General features: G+C 50.0%; 2 protein-coding genes across 3 annotated transcripts; both read right to left on the bottom strand.

The window, feature by feature from the left end:
• Positions 1–3,309: 3,309 nt before the first annotated feature.
• LOC141474538 (TLC domain-containing protein 5-like) lies at positions 3,310–7,137 on the bottom strand. 2 transcript variants are annotated; one of them, XM_074162482.1, is made up of 3 exons: positions 7,049–7,137; positions 4,267–4,475; positions 3,310–3,848 (listed from the first exon to the last, which is right to left on the bottom strand). In XM_074162482.1, exons 2-3 carry the CDS (start codon positions 4,463–4,465, stop codon positions 3,310–3,312), a joined length of 738 nt encoding a protein of 245 aa, XP_074018583.1. In that variant the 5' UTR covers positions 4,466–4,475; positions 7,049–7,137. The 2 variants fall into 2 exon arrangements, with proteins under 2 accessions (XP_074018583.1, XP_074018582.1); XM_074162481.1 differs by lacking the exon at positions 7,049–7,137 and having other exon boundaries at positions 4,267–4,465.
• Positions 7,138–11,054: 3,917 nt separating this feature from the next.
• On the bottom strand, positions 11,055–12,427 carry LOC141474537 (TLC domain-containing protein 5-like). Its single transcript, XM_074162480.1, has 2 exons — positions 12,232–12,427; positions 11,055–11,593 (listed from the first exon to the last, which is right to left on the bottom strand). Exons 1-2 carry the CDS (start codon positions 12,425–12,427, stop codon positions 11,055–11,057), a joined length of 735 nt encoding a protein of 244 aa, XP_074018581.1.
• Between the last annotated feature and the right edge of the window lie 4,233 nt (positions 12,428–16,660).

The raw sequence follows: 16,660 nt of genomic DNA, 5'->3' as shown, positions 1-16,660 counted from the left end.
TTCACTGGTGGAACATTAGTTGCTATTACACAGTAATTCAAACACAAGTTATTATTTCACACTAGTTCTGCAGTTTCCTTTTACAATTTGCTCTAGCCACTATGGACTAGCCTGAGGACAGGTCCCACCACGTGCTCCATAGCTTGAGAGTTATACTTCTTCTGGGCCTGTGATTCTATGCTGGAGCCCACTACGAGGCCTTGCTCTGAGACATCGTTGCTAGCTCTACCTCATAAAGCCATTCCTAATTGCTCTTTTGTTTTCTGCTGCTCTTGTTTAACTTCTAAAGCCCCAACACTGACCACAGTACTCTACTTCTTCCAAGCAAGTTTTCCCCCAGTTCAAAGGGGACGAATCAACCATTTAGTGCATTATCTTTCAAAACATCTTCCCACACTGTGTTTCATAGATACCTGCAGTCACTAACTGACATCCTTATTCACTTGGGCAGGTACGGGCTGTACAGCCCCCACAGAAGGGCTGTAACCATGAAATTAAGCTGCACACCAAACCTCACCAGATGTCAGAGTCCAAATCGTCAGGACTGCTCAGGAAACTCTTCTTGGTGCGCAAATCAAGAGCTGCACTGAGAAACGAACAGGCTGTTTTCACCTACACCTCTTCAGGACTCGCTGCTGATAGCCCTTATTCCCTGGGTCAGGCTGGCTGCTGAAACTCTTTTGGCTCCAGATTTACTGCAATCCTTACTGGGGAAAACCCACCACACAGCCTTTCTTCAACTTGGGAGTCCACCTGAACAAAAGGCAGCACGGCTGATCTTTACCCATGTGTCTAGCTTACTCCTTTTGACTCCCACCCACAAGCACCACTGCAAAACACCTTGGATTCCTGCTTTTGTGAGGCAAGCCAAATACTGGGAAGTGGCATGTTCAGGTGAAAAAGCACTGATGATGGGTCATAGCGAGAAGCGCTTCACTCAAAGCAACAGCATTCTGCCTTTATACAGCACAGCTTGCCACAGACCACCAAACATTCATCAAAGGTGGCTTAATGTTAACAAATGAAAACACCCCACGAGGTAGGTAATACTGTACCCACTTAATAAAGTGGGTAAGCTGAGGCAAAAAGGCTCCTTGACAAGCCCCACAGCAGCAGCAGAGCTGGGAAAGAACCAGCAAGCCCCAACTAGCCCTTCTTGTCTCCCCTTCAAGGCTGAATAGCTGTATCACCGCGCTGTGCTAAACGAGTCAAGTTCCCTTTTCAGGACCAGCTCACCCCATCAGTTGGCTCTGGATCTGCAGTGCTTTGGGTTCTTCGCATCTTTGGCTGCAACGGGCAAGGCTCACAGCAGAACTGGCACCTGAGCTGCACTGGAGGCCTGGTGCTGAGGCTCAAAATAAACGATCATAATGATGACAGCAATAACAAAGGAACAGTGCTTAAGAACATACAGTGAAATAAACACCAGAAGATGCCAACTAGGAGACAGTTTTTCCCTGCAAATGGGACCAGACAAGTAATGCTTATTTTTTCCTCCCAGTCAGGTTCACTTTTTTGCTTAAGAAAGGCCAGATTCTGTGCCTCTAGCTTCTTTAATTATTAGGCCGTAAAATAAGTCTCTCTTACGCTATAAATGCTCACTTTTATAAAGTGACCCAGATCCAATCAGGGAGACAGAAAGCCCAGGGGTCAAGGCATCAATTCAGATGAAGGAGAGCCAAGGTTAGGTCTCGGGTTCGAACAGGGCAGAGGATGGATTTGAAGCTGGGTAGCTCTCCCACCTTAGCCACCAAGTTCTGAAGATGCATGCTGGCCACTTCTCAACCAGAAATCCCAATTTGGGTCTCACGAAACACTCTTGTCAAAACTGGTATTTATGGTCCTGGGGAAAAAACGCCAATGCTAGTTTCGAGTGGTTTTCAATCAATTTCCCACAGAGCTTCCAGACGTTCACCTACAGTACCCCACTGCCCCCAAACGCTGTGGCAGCCTCTGGGTTCAGATACACTGACCTGAATCTGGGATGACACTTCAATGACAACTACAAATGAGGTTCTGGCCCCTCTTCCCTTTAGCTTGCCGATGCCAGCAAGCACAGATTGTTTGCAGATTGCTGCAGCAAAACACTCTGCATTTACTGTTCTTATTTTTAAAAGTTACTTACAGCTGGGGGAAGGAATTTGTCTGACAATCTCAAGGCAAGCCGTCTGGTCTTAGGCTGGCTCCACATTACACCTGCGTTTGGGTCAATAAGCACAGCAGAGGGAATTTTGGCATTCTGCAGACAAATCAGGATTTGGTCCATCAGCCAGAAAACCACTTACTGGCAAGTCCTGATGGGGCTTCTCGTAATGGAGAGCGCCGGTCACTCCAGCTAAAAGCAGTATTTGGAGGGGGTGGGCAGAGTTTTAACAGTCAGGGATGAAGAAGAGGGGAAAAAAAATCAGAAAAGCATTTCACATCAGGGGCTGTGTCTTTGGGTGTATTCACAGAGCACCAAGTCCTGCAAGGCGCCGGTACCAATTAGAGCTTCTGGACACTACTGAAAAATAAGTTATCAACAAGTTATTTAATAAGTTATTAAAAGGAATTAGAAAGGGTAGGAAACAAAGACCTACCTAAATAAAATACTGCTCTTTCTAGAGTCACACTTCTAGCTCAACCACCAAAATCCTTTCTCCCAAAGGAAACACAGGGATAATGAACAAAGTGCAGATAACAACCATCATTTTTCATTTATATAGCACCTCTCAAGTAAAGATCTGAAAGTGCATAACACAGATGGATGAGCTCCATCACCCCCAATTCACAGATGGGGAATTTAGGCACAAAGTTAGAGTTATGTGACTTGCCCAAGGTCACATAGCGAGTTGGTGGAAGAGCCAGGAATTCCAACTCTGACGAAACACTAGAACATGCTTCTTCCTAACAGTACGAAGAGTCACTCTAGCTGTCTAGACTGTACAGGACACCGAACATGAAGATCTAGTGTTATTTTCTCCTCTCTTCCAAGATTCTACCAGTGCCAAAGGAGTTAGCTACTAACATTACTATTTACATCCGCACTGCTGGACTAGTTATGTGTAGTCTTTAAAAATTAGCCCTTCTTTCACTCGTATCATTTAGTATATGCTGACGTACACACCAAGCCAGCCTCTGCCAGGCCAAACACTGCAGATCCAGTGAATCCATGGCATAGCTCCATGGATTCCAATGGAGTTATGCCAGGGATAAATTTGGCTCCAGAACTGCTAACGTGTGTTGGCTCCTCTCCCGACAGTGGCATTTCAGGCACGATCCCCTTCTTGCCAGATTGTGAACTCAAGTAAGTTTTTACTCAGCATCCAATCAGTGGTTTTTCAGATGTCCGTTAGTTTTCAAGTATAACTCATCACTCCTCCGACTCCTCCAAGCGTGGTACTTCTTCATGCTCTTCCTCCTAGCGAAGCGACAGATGCTGACCATGAAAACCCAGGAGACAGCGTACATGATGACGCCTCCCAGCTTAATGTACCACCTGGGTTTGGGAGATGCAAGCTCACAGTACATCAGCCAGGCCCCCACTCCAATCCGCACCCCGGTGAAGAGGACCACGAAGAAGAAATCCACCACATCGCCTGTGAAACTGTGGTAACACCCCACCTCCTTCAGGAACCAGCGGGCCTGCAGCAGCGGGTTAGTGATCTCACTACCAAAGATGACGGCATTGACCTCCGCAGCTGACTCCCCGAGTGCCAGTGACGCTGTGATGCCCAAGATGCTCACCAGATGGTGGGCCAGCATCAGGGCACCCTCTGTCTGGAAGTACACACACCAACAAAGGTCGAAGAGGAAGTAGCCCAAGCTAAGGCACAGCCCGTGTACCTGAAGAGTTGTGTTTGGTGATCCTGAAACACAAAGACACCAGACAGAGCTTTAAAGCATGAAGGCAACAAGGAGGCAGGATCTGAGACAAGGAAGGGGCATTCACCTTCAGCATCGGCAGGCTGATATTAGCACGTACTGATCACGGCTCAGCTGGAGAAGTCAGACAAGTCACAATACTATAGTTGTTAGCCCAACAGCTGCACGCACATAATGGCCTCACAACATGATCACACACTCTGCCAGACTGCAGCTGGGGAGGGCCATTACACTAGCAAAATACAATACCAGTCTCTCCATTTCTCTAGTACTTTCCATCACAAAGTACCTCAGATACCACTACAATCATCATTCCTCAAGTGGGCTGCATAACGAGGTGGCAGGAGAACCCCACTTTGTGCCATCACCCACTGGGGGACTGGGGACCACAGCTTTACTTACCGGGGTGACTCAAAGGCCAGGGACCATCGATAAAGCCAATGTAAGCAGAGAGACAGGTAGCAAGGATGCCATGGGTCAGCGTGACCAGCCTGCAGCTCCATTCATAATTCCGGTGCTTGTAGCGACGGCAGAACCAAGCGTAGAGAGAGAGCCAGGCAAGCAGACTGCAGGCTACCCGCAGAGGCAGGGGGAACAGCATCCTGTCACGGGAACAGAAAGACAAATTGCATCAGAAGGTCTAGCCTTCGGCAGCGTTAGCACAACCCAGTGCAGCATTTCACCTGTAACCGTCCCAGTGCTGAGTTACTGTGCTCCTTCCTGATGCTGTTGCTTGCTCCTGACATTTTTTTTCTGCAGAGGAACTACAGTTTCCCTGGGGAAAGGCCTACATCAAAGAAGGGTATCCTTGAGAGTTAGGGCAGATTGACCATGTGGCCACCAGCACACAGACCCCCACCCAGTGTCACCTTAGCTGTGCACCGAAAGCATTGCCCTTGTAAGGCAGCGAGTTCCTAGCCTGGTTGAACAGAAAATACACCACAACTTGGTAACACACCTTGGAAGACTTCCCCAACCAGTCTACGATGCAGGATCTGCTGGGATACAATAGTGCTCATCTGCACTGCCCGGGGGACAGGCTGAGGAGTGCCACATCCAGCAATAAGGCTTTGATCCAGAGCTACTCCTGCCCCTTTGTTTTTCTTCCCTGCCCATATTTCTGCATTTGACTGGTCTGCTTGCATTGCCCTGCCTGATCTACTCATCCTGTGTTGGCTAGCTCGGTTCCTCCTCTCCTGAAACAAAAAAACAAAGAAAACCCCAAAAACACAGTCTCTTGCTAGGTTCACTGCTAATCAGCCTTCACAGTGCAGTGACACCAACGGCAAATAAGTCAAGAGAAACACAAAGCCATCTCCTCCTGCTCCTGAATTTTAACCTTCTAACATGAACACATTTCCAGGACAATTTGGGAAAAAACCCACTATAAAATCCCCTTGTCCTCCCCAGGAAAACTTACAGCGAAACAACATACAGTTCAAACTTCATGAGCACGTGAGAACAAAGCTCAGATTAGAATAAAGCATCCCCCAGCCAACAGTGATAGGATACAGAGGTCCACCACCTTCAGAAGCAGCCAAGCGCTCCCACAGCCAATCCCTTTCCCACCCCTGGCTGCACCCGTCGAGTACCCCCCGCCACCGCACACCTCCCCTGGGCAAGGCACTGGACGGTCCCTCCTCCCCAGTTTGAGAGGAGCAAGACAAGGTGAAAACCACTTAGCTCTCCTAACTGCAGACTTCATTTCCCCTTCCCTGGCACTAAGACCTCCAAATCTTTTCGATGCAAAAGGATTAGAAGCTATGCCCACAAAAAAGATATTTTTTTCCAGCAGTATTTCTTTCCTACACCTTCCTTTACTCACTGTGCAATACAGAATCTCTCAGTCAAGCAACAGATATACTGCCAGAACAAAATTACAGTGCATAAACATCTGTGGAGGATACTGCTTTTGTTGCTAAGAGCCTCCCAAATATATAAAACTCAGATATCTACATCTTCTTAAGTATGACACCTCCCCATAAAAATATAAGATGTGTCTCATTACTCCTCAGCGTTCAGGGAAGTGCATCAAAAGAAGTTGAGTCACGCTCCGGGATACGCGAGTTTCCAGTTGTGCAATGGCAAGCGCGCTGCTGGTCCTGCTGGTACCTGCTGACCAGGGCGCTGGATTCACACCCTGGGCTGGGGAACACCGCAAGGAAAACGCGTGACAGAAGAGTCAGAGCTACAATTCCTAACCTTCCTGTTTGGCCTGTTGCAAGCACCACCAGGAACCACTGGACTGGGGAGGCTGGGTATAAACAAAGCCATTATGGTGTAATGGGCCTTGGGAAGATGGGGAGATGAAATGAGGATGTGATTAATTGCTCTGAGCAGGTGCTTCCATTGACATCCCTGGTACTTGAGGTCCCAACGCATTCAGAGTCAAGGCAGATAAGGCAGGAGGAATTCTGATGCAACAAAAGGGATTGACCAGCTGGGGAAGGCTGGTAGAAGGATGAGGAACGACCTTTTAAACATTTTGAGGTGTTTTCCATGCCTACTTGTGAAAAAGATACTTCTCCATCCCCCGAAGAGGGGAAAGAGGGGAAAGAAAGGGGGTTATCCTCCAATTGCACATCAAAGCTCAACACTTGCCACTAACATATACAATATATACTGCACCTGTGAATTATGCCCGTCCCTGCACTCCGGAAAGGGCAATATCATTTAAAAACCAAGGGAATTGTATTAACGTTTGTACCACCGGTAGCAAGGGATGGAAGCAGGCTCCGCAATAATCACACGCACCTAAAACCCTACTCCAGAACGGCCCCGCTCCTCCCCGAAAACCGGCACCTGCGGCACCGCACCGTTAATTCCCCTTATCAGAAAATGGAGGAGGCCCAAACGACGCGCCCCAACCCAGGGGCAGAGCCCGCCGGGCCACCCCCGAGCCCTGCGGCGGCCACCAGCCCTCCTCCCGGCCACGGATGGATGGAAGGATGGAGGGAAGAAGAGATGGAGGGAGGGATGGAGGGAAGGAGGGAGGCAGCCGCCCTCCCGCGGCCCGGCCCGGCCCTGCCCGCCGCGGCCTCCCGCCCCCGGCCCGCTCCGCTCCCTCCGAGCCGCCCGCACCTCGGCCTTCGGGGGCCGGGACCCCGCCGCCGCCGCCGCCCTCGGGGCCGGCCGGGGAAGGCCGGAGGCCGGGCCCTTCCCTTCAGACCCACCTGCAGGGCCGCGGCTGCCGGGTCCGGGCCCGCCGCCGCCTCCGCCGCCCGGGAAAGAGGAAGCGGCGGCCGAGGGGCACCTGCTGGCGGGGAGGAGGGACGGCAAGGGCCGCGGGGAGGGAGGGGAAGGAGGGAAGAGGGGAGCCGCTCCCCTGCAGACCCCTTGTCCATCCCACCTAAGCCCAGCCGAGAAGCTGGGGACCTTCCGGGCCACCGACTCGCCGGTTGTCCATCCTCCCTGTCCGGGACACACCACCGTTCATCGCCCAAGAGGCGGTCGCTGGCAGAACCCTGTTCCCACCGGGCACACACCGAGCAGCTCTTCAGCCCCGTGGGCACAGAAAACTGGTGCCAGGCACCCACCACCCGCTTCGACCACCTCATCCCGGAGACCACCGGGCTGCGGGCGGACGTGGCGCGACCGGCTTTTACACGGTAACTGTGTCAGGAAAGCACCGGCGTCGAGGCACCGTACCCCGCGGGGTTCATCACCCGCAGAAGCCGGGAAGGCACGCAGCCCGGCCCCGAACGTACCCTTCTCACCCGGCGCTGCTGCGGCAGGTACAAGGCCCAGCAGTTTCTTCTCACTGTGAGAATTCGGTGCCAAACCGCATCTCTCCTCTCCCCCTCCCTCCGTCCACCGAGTGGCAAAATCCAGGGCTTATGCACAACACCTAAAGTAGCTTATAAAAACCTCCCTCCAACCAACACACTTAACTCCTTTCGTAAGATGCAACCAAAACAATCTCTCACACCCAGAAATAGGGTGGGTGGTTTTGTTTTTTTTTTTCCCCCTTCATCCTGACAAGTTTTACCTTTTGAAATACAGATGGTGGGAGTGGCTTGTCCTGCTTTTTAGCACCTGTAACGAGCCTGTTTTCAACTGGATATCCATCTTACCTTTCCAGTTCGGGCCAGGCACAGGTTCCTATTGCTACAAGATGCTCATTTTTCAGCCCTACCAGCACAACGTCCTCACGAACAGTAATACCGCACTTGCTCCTCTGACAAACCTTAGGTCCCATCTTGCTTTCCTCCACCTTTGCTGGGCCAGGCGCCAGCCCCCTCCGATAGCCTCAGTAACAACTGAGACGGAGCCGTTCTAATGTTGAGCTTAGGAGACAGAGCAGCATCGACAAGACACAAAACTACGGGGCTAATGTCAACTCACGGCACAGAAGCTGAGCCACCAGGAAAAACAACAGAGGTGGCCGCAGATGTGTCCTCTCAAAGACCAAGGCAAGGACCATTCTGCCTGAGGTAGAATACAGAGAAGAAGGGAGTTGGTTTTTTTGTTTTTTTTTGTTCTAGGTCATACAACATGCAAAATTTGCATTTGGGGAGACGCGAGGTGGCAAGTTAAATCATCTCCCCGTGGATTGTACCAGAAGTTGGGTGCAGCTTATACACTAATTTTCTGGTTTGCTTTGTGCAGAGTCAGCCGTTTAAAAGGGCAGGCTGAGCTGCACCCGCTCACTTTGCCTGCAGACAAACAGCATTCAGCAAAACAGCCCAGGACGGGAGCCTCTGCTCGCAGTTATTTGCGCCCCTTTTAGTCTAGCTACACCCTCCCTCGGCAGCACGTTATTTCTTCTTGTCTTCTTTCTGTCCCTGTTCTAAGGAGAGCTTACAACACCGATGGGCCACAGAGTGTACCAGCTCACCAATGCTGGGAAACTTCTCCAGAAATAAACTGGAAATATACAGGAACTGGAAACACACCGGGGTCCAGTAGCCTTCCTTGGTGAGAGGCCAAGGCTGATGCTCGCCTTTTGTGACTGTAAGAGCCCTCAAGGATATTTGACAGCTAAAAAAATCAGGCACGTGTATTAAAAATTACATTCTTTGAAATGTCAACAAATAAGAAACTCAACGAGCTACAGAGAGGCATTGGTGCTGCAGAGGAAAAAAAGGCAGCCTGGGACGTAGGCCACGAATTTAACAGTTACCCTGTGACCTCGAGTCCATCAAAACCTCTGTTTTATGGCCCACTCTTAACTTCCCTGCGATACTGACCGTGAGTCATTGGCAAGGCAGGTTATGGGGACATTAGTCATAAATGTGAGCTTCAGCTGACCTTCACCTATGCTTCACCCCCCCCAAGCCTGAGCTCCAGAGCACATGGCTCAGCTCCTGCTTGTTTCCGCACCAACTCACTCCTTCCTGAACTGCACGAAGGGCATAAGCCAGAGCTTTGCCAGTGACTACTAGCCTTAGCATGCTTCGGTTACCCTCAAGCCTGTTTTCTTCAGCATTAACTTCAGTTGCCTCCTTAAGACCCGGAACAAAAGAACATTACAGCAATTGTTTCTTTCTTTTTTTTTGTTTTTTTTTTTTTAAAAAAAAAAAAAAGAACATAACTTTATTAGAAGTCTCATCACTCATAGGAGTTTTCAGAAGAGCACAGTGACTCTGGCAAGAGTTCACACCTCACAAGGCCAGGTCCCCAGAGCCACGCTGGCAAGGTATGAGGGGTGCAAGGCTCCTGTTTCTCTAAACACATTAGCCTGCTCACTTGCCTGGATTCACAGCTGCGACGCATTCAGAGGGCATGTCAAAAAATGAGGTTATTTCATGTCATTCTTTAATCTCTCCAGACACCTTATTCCAAGCCCCAGCCAAGGCAGATATCTGCCCTGAACGGTGCCCGAGTTAGTGAGATAAGAGACACGGAGGAGGCAGTGAGGCTGCATCCCCACGGCAGCCGTATTCCCACTGCTCCCCTCCTGCACCTCTGCGGCAGGGGAGACACCTCACTTCAGGAGTTTCAGGGGCTCTTTAGCTCCATGAAGCAGCTCTCCTAAACACGTTCTTTGAAAGCAGGAAGGAAAGGCAACGAGTCTCGCTAAGCCTGAGGGCAACACAAACCCATTTGTTTCCCAGCTGTACACAAGGCTTTTATAGGAGACTGAATCTCAACTGCAGCCTTAAACAGAAGGAAATTTCACATTAAAACCCCAGGGGAAATGTCAGAACTCAGTTCCGAGCGGTAAAGAACACAAGACAACTGGGCCATACTCTGAGACCTGCTGGTATGAAGCAGATGTTACACTGAGATCTGCCTAAACATCACTGTCACCCCTGAAAACACAGTCACTTATTAGACTTGTTAGCCACGCATTCAGCTTAAGTGGCTGGTAAATAAGCCAACCCCAGAACAGAAAGAGCATCTGCAGAGGGCTCTTCTTTATCATCTCTCACCCACAGAATGCCTGGTTTGTTGGTGGTGGTTTGTTTTTTTTTTTTTAAAAGCAATCCAAGGCTAGGTGAACACCTGCTTGTGGACTTTATTGGCACAAGTCTAATTCTTGACTCTTGTTTGCAAGGGCCTGAGTCAATCCCAGTGAAGTCACACTGCTCTAAGATCAGTATCTGCTCAAATGCAAGTATTAAAAAAAAAAAAAAAGAGAGGAAGAAATGTATCGTTAAAAACAATGAGGTAAAACACTGCCTCACCTCAAGTACCATCACTTCACACACTCAGAGGACAACTCCACTATACCCCTGCAAGCACTTGAATCTTGTTCAGAGCCTTTCATCCAAGTACTTAGTCAAGTGTGTTGTCCAACTCCAGGATTAAGGAGAGCGAGGCTCAGTTAAGCTTTGCTGGGTCACACCCACACCTCGTCCCACTGGCAGGAAGATGGGATTTTTCAGATTTGATTTTCAGGCTCTCCACTGTAAAATAATTCTACCTCCAAAATGATTACAGAACATACAGACAGTGCAATCACCGCTTGCAGACTGAGTAGACCTGACATTGCTGCCCTCCTGGAGACTGTACCATTGCTGGCAAAGTCAGGGAGACATGCCAGGTTCCTCAGATTTCCATTCAAACCCCTCTTCTGTCAGCTTTGCCGTGGTCCTAGCGCTGATTCATCTCCTCCAGGGGTAGCAGACCACTGGAGTGCCAGAAAGTCAATTCCACTTCACTTTTAGGGGTTCTTTTCACAGCAATAGGCATCAGTAGCCAGGACCCCCAGTAGCCAGATGCAAGGGATTGTCACCCACAACCCGTCAATGAGCTGTCAAGTGCCCATTAGTTTTCACAGGTGTGTTGGTACTCCTCAGGCTTGTCCAGGAATGATATTTTTTCAACATTTTCCTCCTGACAAAGCGGCAGATTTCAACCATAAACCCCAAAGACACAGTGTACATGGCCAGGCCTCCAGCCTTGAGGAGCCAGCTGGGATCAGGGGATGTCACCATCGCATACATGATCAAAGCTCCTCCTCCGATTCGCAGCACCAGGAAGAGGAACACAAAGAAGAAATCCACCACCTCTCCCAGGAAAGTGTGGTAACGCCCCATTTCTCGCAGAAACCAGCGGGTCTGGAGCAGTGGGTTGGTGATCTCGCTAACAAATACAACAGCATTGACTTCCGTAGCAGACTTCCCGAGCCCCAGCACCATGATCATGCCACAGATGCTCAGCGTGTGATGGAACAGCATTAGGTCTCCCTCTGTCTGGAAATAGAGGCACCAGCCCAGGTCAAAGATAAAGTAACCCAAGGTCAGGGACAGCACATGGATCTGAAGAGATGTGTTTGGTGAACCTGAAACGAAAGATGTACGTAAGCCTGGGGTCTTACTTAAGCCATTTCTCTACAATGCGAAGCAATATAGGTTGTGAGCATGCCCCTTTCCTCCTCAGTTTCCAGCCTTATCCCACGGGCCAAGTGCCAGGCTTGGACGTCTGGTTCTGCTCTCCCTTTACACTTCAGCCTGCCCAGCAGACCCAGGCAGGCCATCCCATCCTGCCACATTCCTGTTCCTCTTTCTTTCCACCTTTTCAAAAAGCAGAGATGGAAAGCCTGACCCACATCAGCAGAACTATTCAAAAAGAAACCCCACAGCCAAATGCCAGGAGTTACTACACCCTTAAAAATGTAAACAGCACTTAGCAGATTCTCAATATATTGCTACACCTAATGCTTGCAATAAACTTAACCTGCCAACCTGAAAACTTTCAACATGTGTAATTTGGGATAAAAAAAAAAAAAAAAAGATTAACAGTAGGAAGTAGTAAGGGCTGGAGAAGAAGCAGGGGAGTTAAAATCCTGCCCCAAACACATCCCAAGAGCACATATAAGAGAACAGACAGCAAAAGCAATCAGCCCCCCACTCCACCTGTAACCTGAGGTGCCCACGCTACATGACAAGGACATGTGTCAGGGTAAGACTCCAAACATACCTGCATGGGCCAGAGGCCAGGGGCCATCCAAGAGAGCAACATAACCCGAGAGGCAGGTGACAATCACCCCATGCAGCAGGGTGACCAAGCGGCAGTTCCACTCGCAGGAACGGCGCTTGTTCCAGTGGCAGAGGCAGGCGTACAGGGACAGCCAGGACACGAGGCTGCAGGTCACCTCGAGAACGATGGACACCATCCTGCTGAACACAGAGCGAGGACGTCAGGGGCGCAGCAGCCCTGCAGCAAGGGGTCTTCATCCAGACCATCCGCCTCAGTAGCCACCCCAGCCCATTTGCCAAAACCCCAGTGAAAAAAAACAACAACCCAACAACCAAACCCAAAACACACATGGGCAAAACAAACCCATCAACCCCACCAAAACACACCTCATAACCTTCCCGTGAGCATGCTGCTCTCCAGACACCCTCCCGAGCACCATCTCCCTGCAAGCCCCTCCTCGTTTCCAAGGTCCTAACGCCTTTGGGGGAAAAAACAAGATCCCAGCACACAAACACACACCCCCGCCACCCCGAGCCAAAGCGACACACGCACACCCCCCCCCCCCACACACACACCGGCCGCCGCTCGCCCCTCGGGGAACGGAGCGGGAGGGAAGCGGGACAACCCGAGGGGGAAAACCGGGACATCCCGGGGGGGAACCGGACCCCCTTCCCCAGCACGGACCCCCTTTCCCCAGCCCCCCAGCCCGCTCCTTACCCCAGCTCGCCGCTGTCACCGGCCGCTCGCCGGCTCCGCCACCCGGCTGCGGGCTCCGGGACTGCCCGAGGACGGGAGGCGGTGCCGGAGCGCACCGAAAAGCTTTTATCTTCCCTCCCCTCCCCGCCCCCGGCTGGGGCAGCTCCTGCGGGGGAGGGTCTTCCAACCCCCCTTCCACACACTCCCCCTCCCCGGCTCTCCGCGGCCCCGGAGGATGCTCCCCCGGTCCCTGCGCTCCCCATCCCCGCTCACCCGCCCCGCAGGCGGAGAGGGCTCGGAGCGACGGAGCTGCGTGCCCCGGAGCAGGGAAAGGGCCGTGCTGCCGGATGGACGGCGGAGAGAAGGGGAAACTGGGCAGGAGAAATAAGGACGGGCGTTTGGAGTGTGTGGGCAGGGCTGGCACCTCCAGCCAGCCTCAGCCCTCCCTCCGGTGGGAGCCCCACAGGGCCCCCAGACTTCAATTTGGCTGAAGGTTTTCCTCTCTGATGAAGGAGAATAAAGTGGAGAATAAAGCTGGATCAGACAAGAGGGGAGGTGCTTTTATCCTTTTGTTGTTGTTTTAAAAAAGTGTCCTGGAGTCCCCTTTCAAGTTTTGTACCTTATTTTGAAAGCAGAAGCCGGGAGGTGTGGGTGGGGGCTTTAGGGTGCCCACCATTGTGTTGGGGAGCCTGAGACAGGAGTCGGTGAGTTTGGGACCCCTTGGGTCCAGAGCTGGGGAGCGGTGCGGGATGCACAGGGAGATGTGACACAGAACACGCAGAACAGGATGAGTGAGCGAGGAGCTGAGCTGGGGCCGAGCACCGGGGCTGGGCAGAGGCAGGAGTGAGTAACTGGGAAAGGGCTGTGCTTCCTCCAAGCCCTGACAGTGAACTTGGGGCCAGTACCACGTAATTTCTGTTTATTCCATTTCCATTAAAAACTGTCCCAAACCTCCCCTGCAGCCAAAGAGCTCTATACTGGGAGTGAAACCAATCACTCAAAGCATGAGAGGCCTCGTCTATGGTCACTTAGATCTGTTGTGCGTGCTGCGCTCCAGAGGATGGTTCTCTGTGTTGTAAAAGCTCTGGCAACACATTAAAATATGCTTCTAGTTGGACTGTAGGTTACATGTTGCTCTTATATTTGAGCTAAAACTTCCACATTTTCTCTCCTTTGCCAGCATTTTGGCCCCTGCTCTGAAGCAAGCCCAGAGGCTGTGCGGGCAGGGGACCCCCCGGCACAGAGAACGGGGGTCCCACTGCAGCTCGAGCACTAGCCCCTGCTGGCATCTGTAAAGATGAGCCTGAATTTAAGCTCAGCTGCTGAAGGCATTGTATTGGAGTGTTAGGATATACACTAATTAAACCAGGGCTGTAAGTCCCAAAGGCCGTGAGCTTCAGGAATGGTGAGGGCACTTGATGGGATCATTTGGACACTTAGAAATGCTCAAAGTCTCCCTTCAGGCCACAGGGAAAACTGGGAAGGGCAAGGAACAGAGCCCTGTTCTCCCAGCTTGCACTCACTCTTCTCACAGGTGGAAAGCAGAAGAGGAAAGAAAGGGGAATGAGGAATAAAAGAAATTAAATACCAACAGCAAATTGTTACTTTTCCAGTCCTTCCCACTCCTGCTTGTACCTCGGCACTGCTAAACATCAGGGATGTATCAGGTACCCCACCTCCTGCCGCATCTGCATGCTCACTTAGAGCTCTGTAGTTGCTACAGCAGTTGAGTGGCAAAGTCACCCTTGATGTCAGTCATTAATAGGAGTACATCTCCTGTATGCACTCTAATATCTGTCAGCAGAGAGGAAAGTCAGGAGTATTTGTCCATTTTATATTCTGAGGATGCCAGTTCTTCTGGCTGAGGAGAGCAGGAACTAGAGAGATGACTACCACGACGTCCAAAGGCATACCGTGTCCTTGATTTGATTTTGGAGCTGAGTGGGGTCTGGCTCATTTCTCCAGAGATCTTGAGAATGTCCAGATCGTGGATAAAAATAAAAGATGAACGGGGTTGCACCCCTTATACTCACAAGCGACAGGGATGGGACCCACAGAGGTGTTTTTGGACAGGGACTCAGCTGACAGCTGGCTCTTCACTCTTGGTTCACGGCACTGATGCTTGAGTCCTAATGGTGGAGGAGCTCTTCTCCTCAAGAGAGGAACGAGGGCAGAGAGCGTGGAGACCATTCAGGCACAAGGTTGCTCAGGAGATTACGTGAGTTCTTATAGCCACTGTGAGGCACATCTGCTTGTGAGCAATGGTTCCCTACATTGTTTATCTATGGCTGTGGGAGGTGACTCTCAGTCTTGGAAAGCTGGAATTTCCTGCTCTGTATATTTTTAATCCCTTAGATGCTCCTGTGTGACTGAAGTATTCCTAGAAGATAGGGGAATCGAGACCTTTCCGTTCCCAATGTAGCTTTTTGTGAAACAAACAAGCTGCTAGGGTTTGTTTCCCAGTTCAGGACCAGTTTATCAATAAATCTGGGAGACTTGTTACCGTGTTTATAAACTTTTCAGTGGAGATCAGCTCTAATGACATGTTTGCACAACACCTGGCACAGCTTGGCTTTGATCTCAGCTGCAGTACTGATGTGCAGAAACCGTTATTCAGCATTTAATGCATTGGTAATTTCCCTCCTAGCTTTCATAAGTAATATTCCAAAATTTATGCAGTGCTGCTTTTGTGGGAGCAAATTACTTTGAGGAATTTCTGAAAATAAAATGGAATAGTCCTTGTCGGTTAAGAACCAGATTTTGATCATGATGTATCTTCTCTATACTATAGGAGTCTCTACATGTACAGTAACTTGTAAATATATTATTGTAAATAGTTAGCTGCCTTTCACAACTTTAATTTTGGTCTCTTTTGACATAGAGGCTCACAAACCTCTAGGAGGCTTTACCAAGCGTTTAAGCAGACTGTCAACTGACTCTGAAATCAGTAGCCAAGTTACAGCTCAGCTACCAGGTAGAGGATTAATGCAGGAATTACTGGGTGAAATTTGCAGGCTGGGTTTATGAAGGCAATCAGAACGGTCACTTCTGAGCTTTTAAATAATCTATGAAATAACTCGAGGTTTTTCACAGTAGAAAATAGCTGGAAACTAGGGCTGTGCTGAGGGTCGGTGGCATAAATGTCTTCTACGATGGCTGGCAGCAGAATCAGCTGTAGCGTTCATCAGTCATGAACTATGGTATTTAGCACAAGTTGAGGACTGGGAGAAGGGAAGGGCTATCATCACCGTCGCCTAATGGGGATTAAGTGATTTGTCCAAGGTCATGCAGGAAGTAAAACAAGATAGGGTGTCCCAAAGGTACAGATCGGTGATTTAAATTTGTTCTTCCTATCTGCTAACGTGTAAATATTTGTAATAGCCAAAATTTTAATAAAAAGGAAAAAGAAAAAAGTAAGAGGGGGTCATTGTCTTAGCAGCTTGCCATCGTGTGATGCACTTGTTTCCACTATGTAGAGTATTAATTTTAAGGTTTATATCTTAGGAAGGAGAGGCTGGTGCAAGATCCCTTCATGCCACTTGAACATCTTTTTCATATGGAACTGGCTTTGAATAAGGATTCCAAAATCATTGTTTAAAAAGCTGGAAGCTTCTTAAGGGGTCTTTATAATTACAGAGCAAGAGGCAGCCACCCCTCTCTTTCATCCCTAGCCAGGGCTGTTGTTTGGTCAGAATCCAAATCCTGCTGACTTTATTCATAGGGTTGCAGCACA

Source organism: Numenius arquata, chromosome 22, assembly GCF_964106895.1.
Source record: "Numenius arquata chromosome 22, bNumArq3.hap1.1, whole genome shotgun sequence".
In the NCBI taxonomy this organism is placed as follows: Eukaryota; Metazoa; Chordata; class Aves; order Charadriiformes; family Scolopacidae; genus Numenius; species Numenius arquata.
The sequence above is the reverse complement of the archived record's forward strand: the minus strand, read 5'-3'. Positions and strand labels throughout refer to the sequence as shown.

What these genes read in the sequence shown, in the direction of transcription:
- LOC141474538 (XM_074162482.1), bottom strand. Translation starts at nt 4,465, where the DNA reads ATGCTGTTCCCCCTGCCTCTGCGGGTAGCCTGCAGTCTGCTTGCCTGG. An exon ending in CTGGCCTTTGAGTCACCCCG is followed by an intron (nt 3,849 to 4,266) that starts GTAAGTAAAGCT and finishes TTTGTGTTTCAG; the next exon opens with GATCACCAAACACAACTCTT.
- LOC141474537 (XM_074162480.1), bottom strand. Translation starts at nt 12,427, where the DNA reads ATGGTGTCCATCGTTCTCGAGGTGACCTGCAGCCTCGTGTCCTGGCTG. An exon ending in CTGGCCTCTGGCCCATGCAG is followed by an intron (nt 11,594 to 12,231) that starts GTATGTTTGGAG and finishes CTTTCGTTTCAG; the next exon opens with GTTCACCAAACACATCTCTT.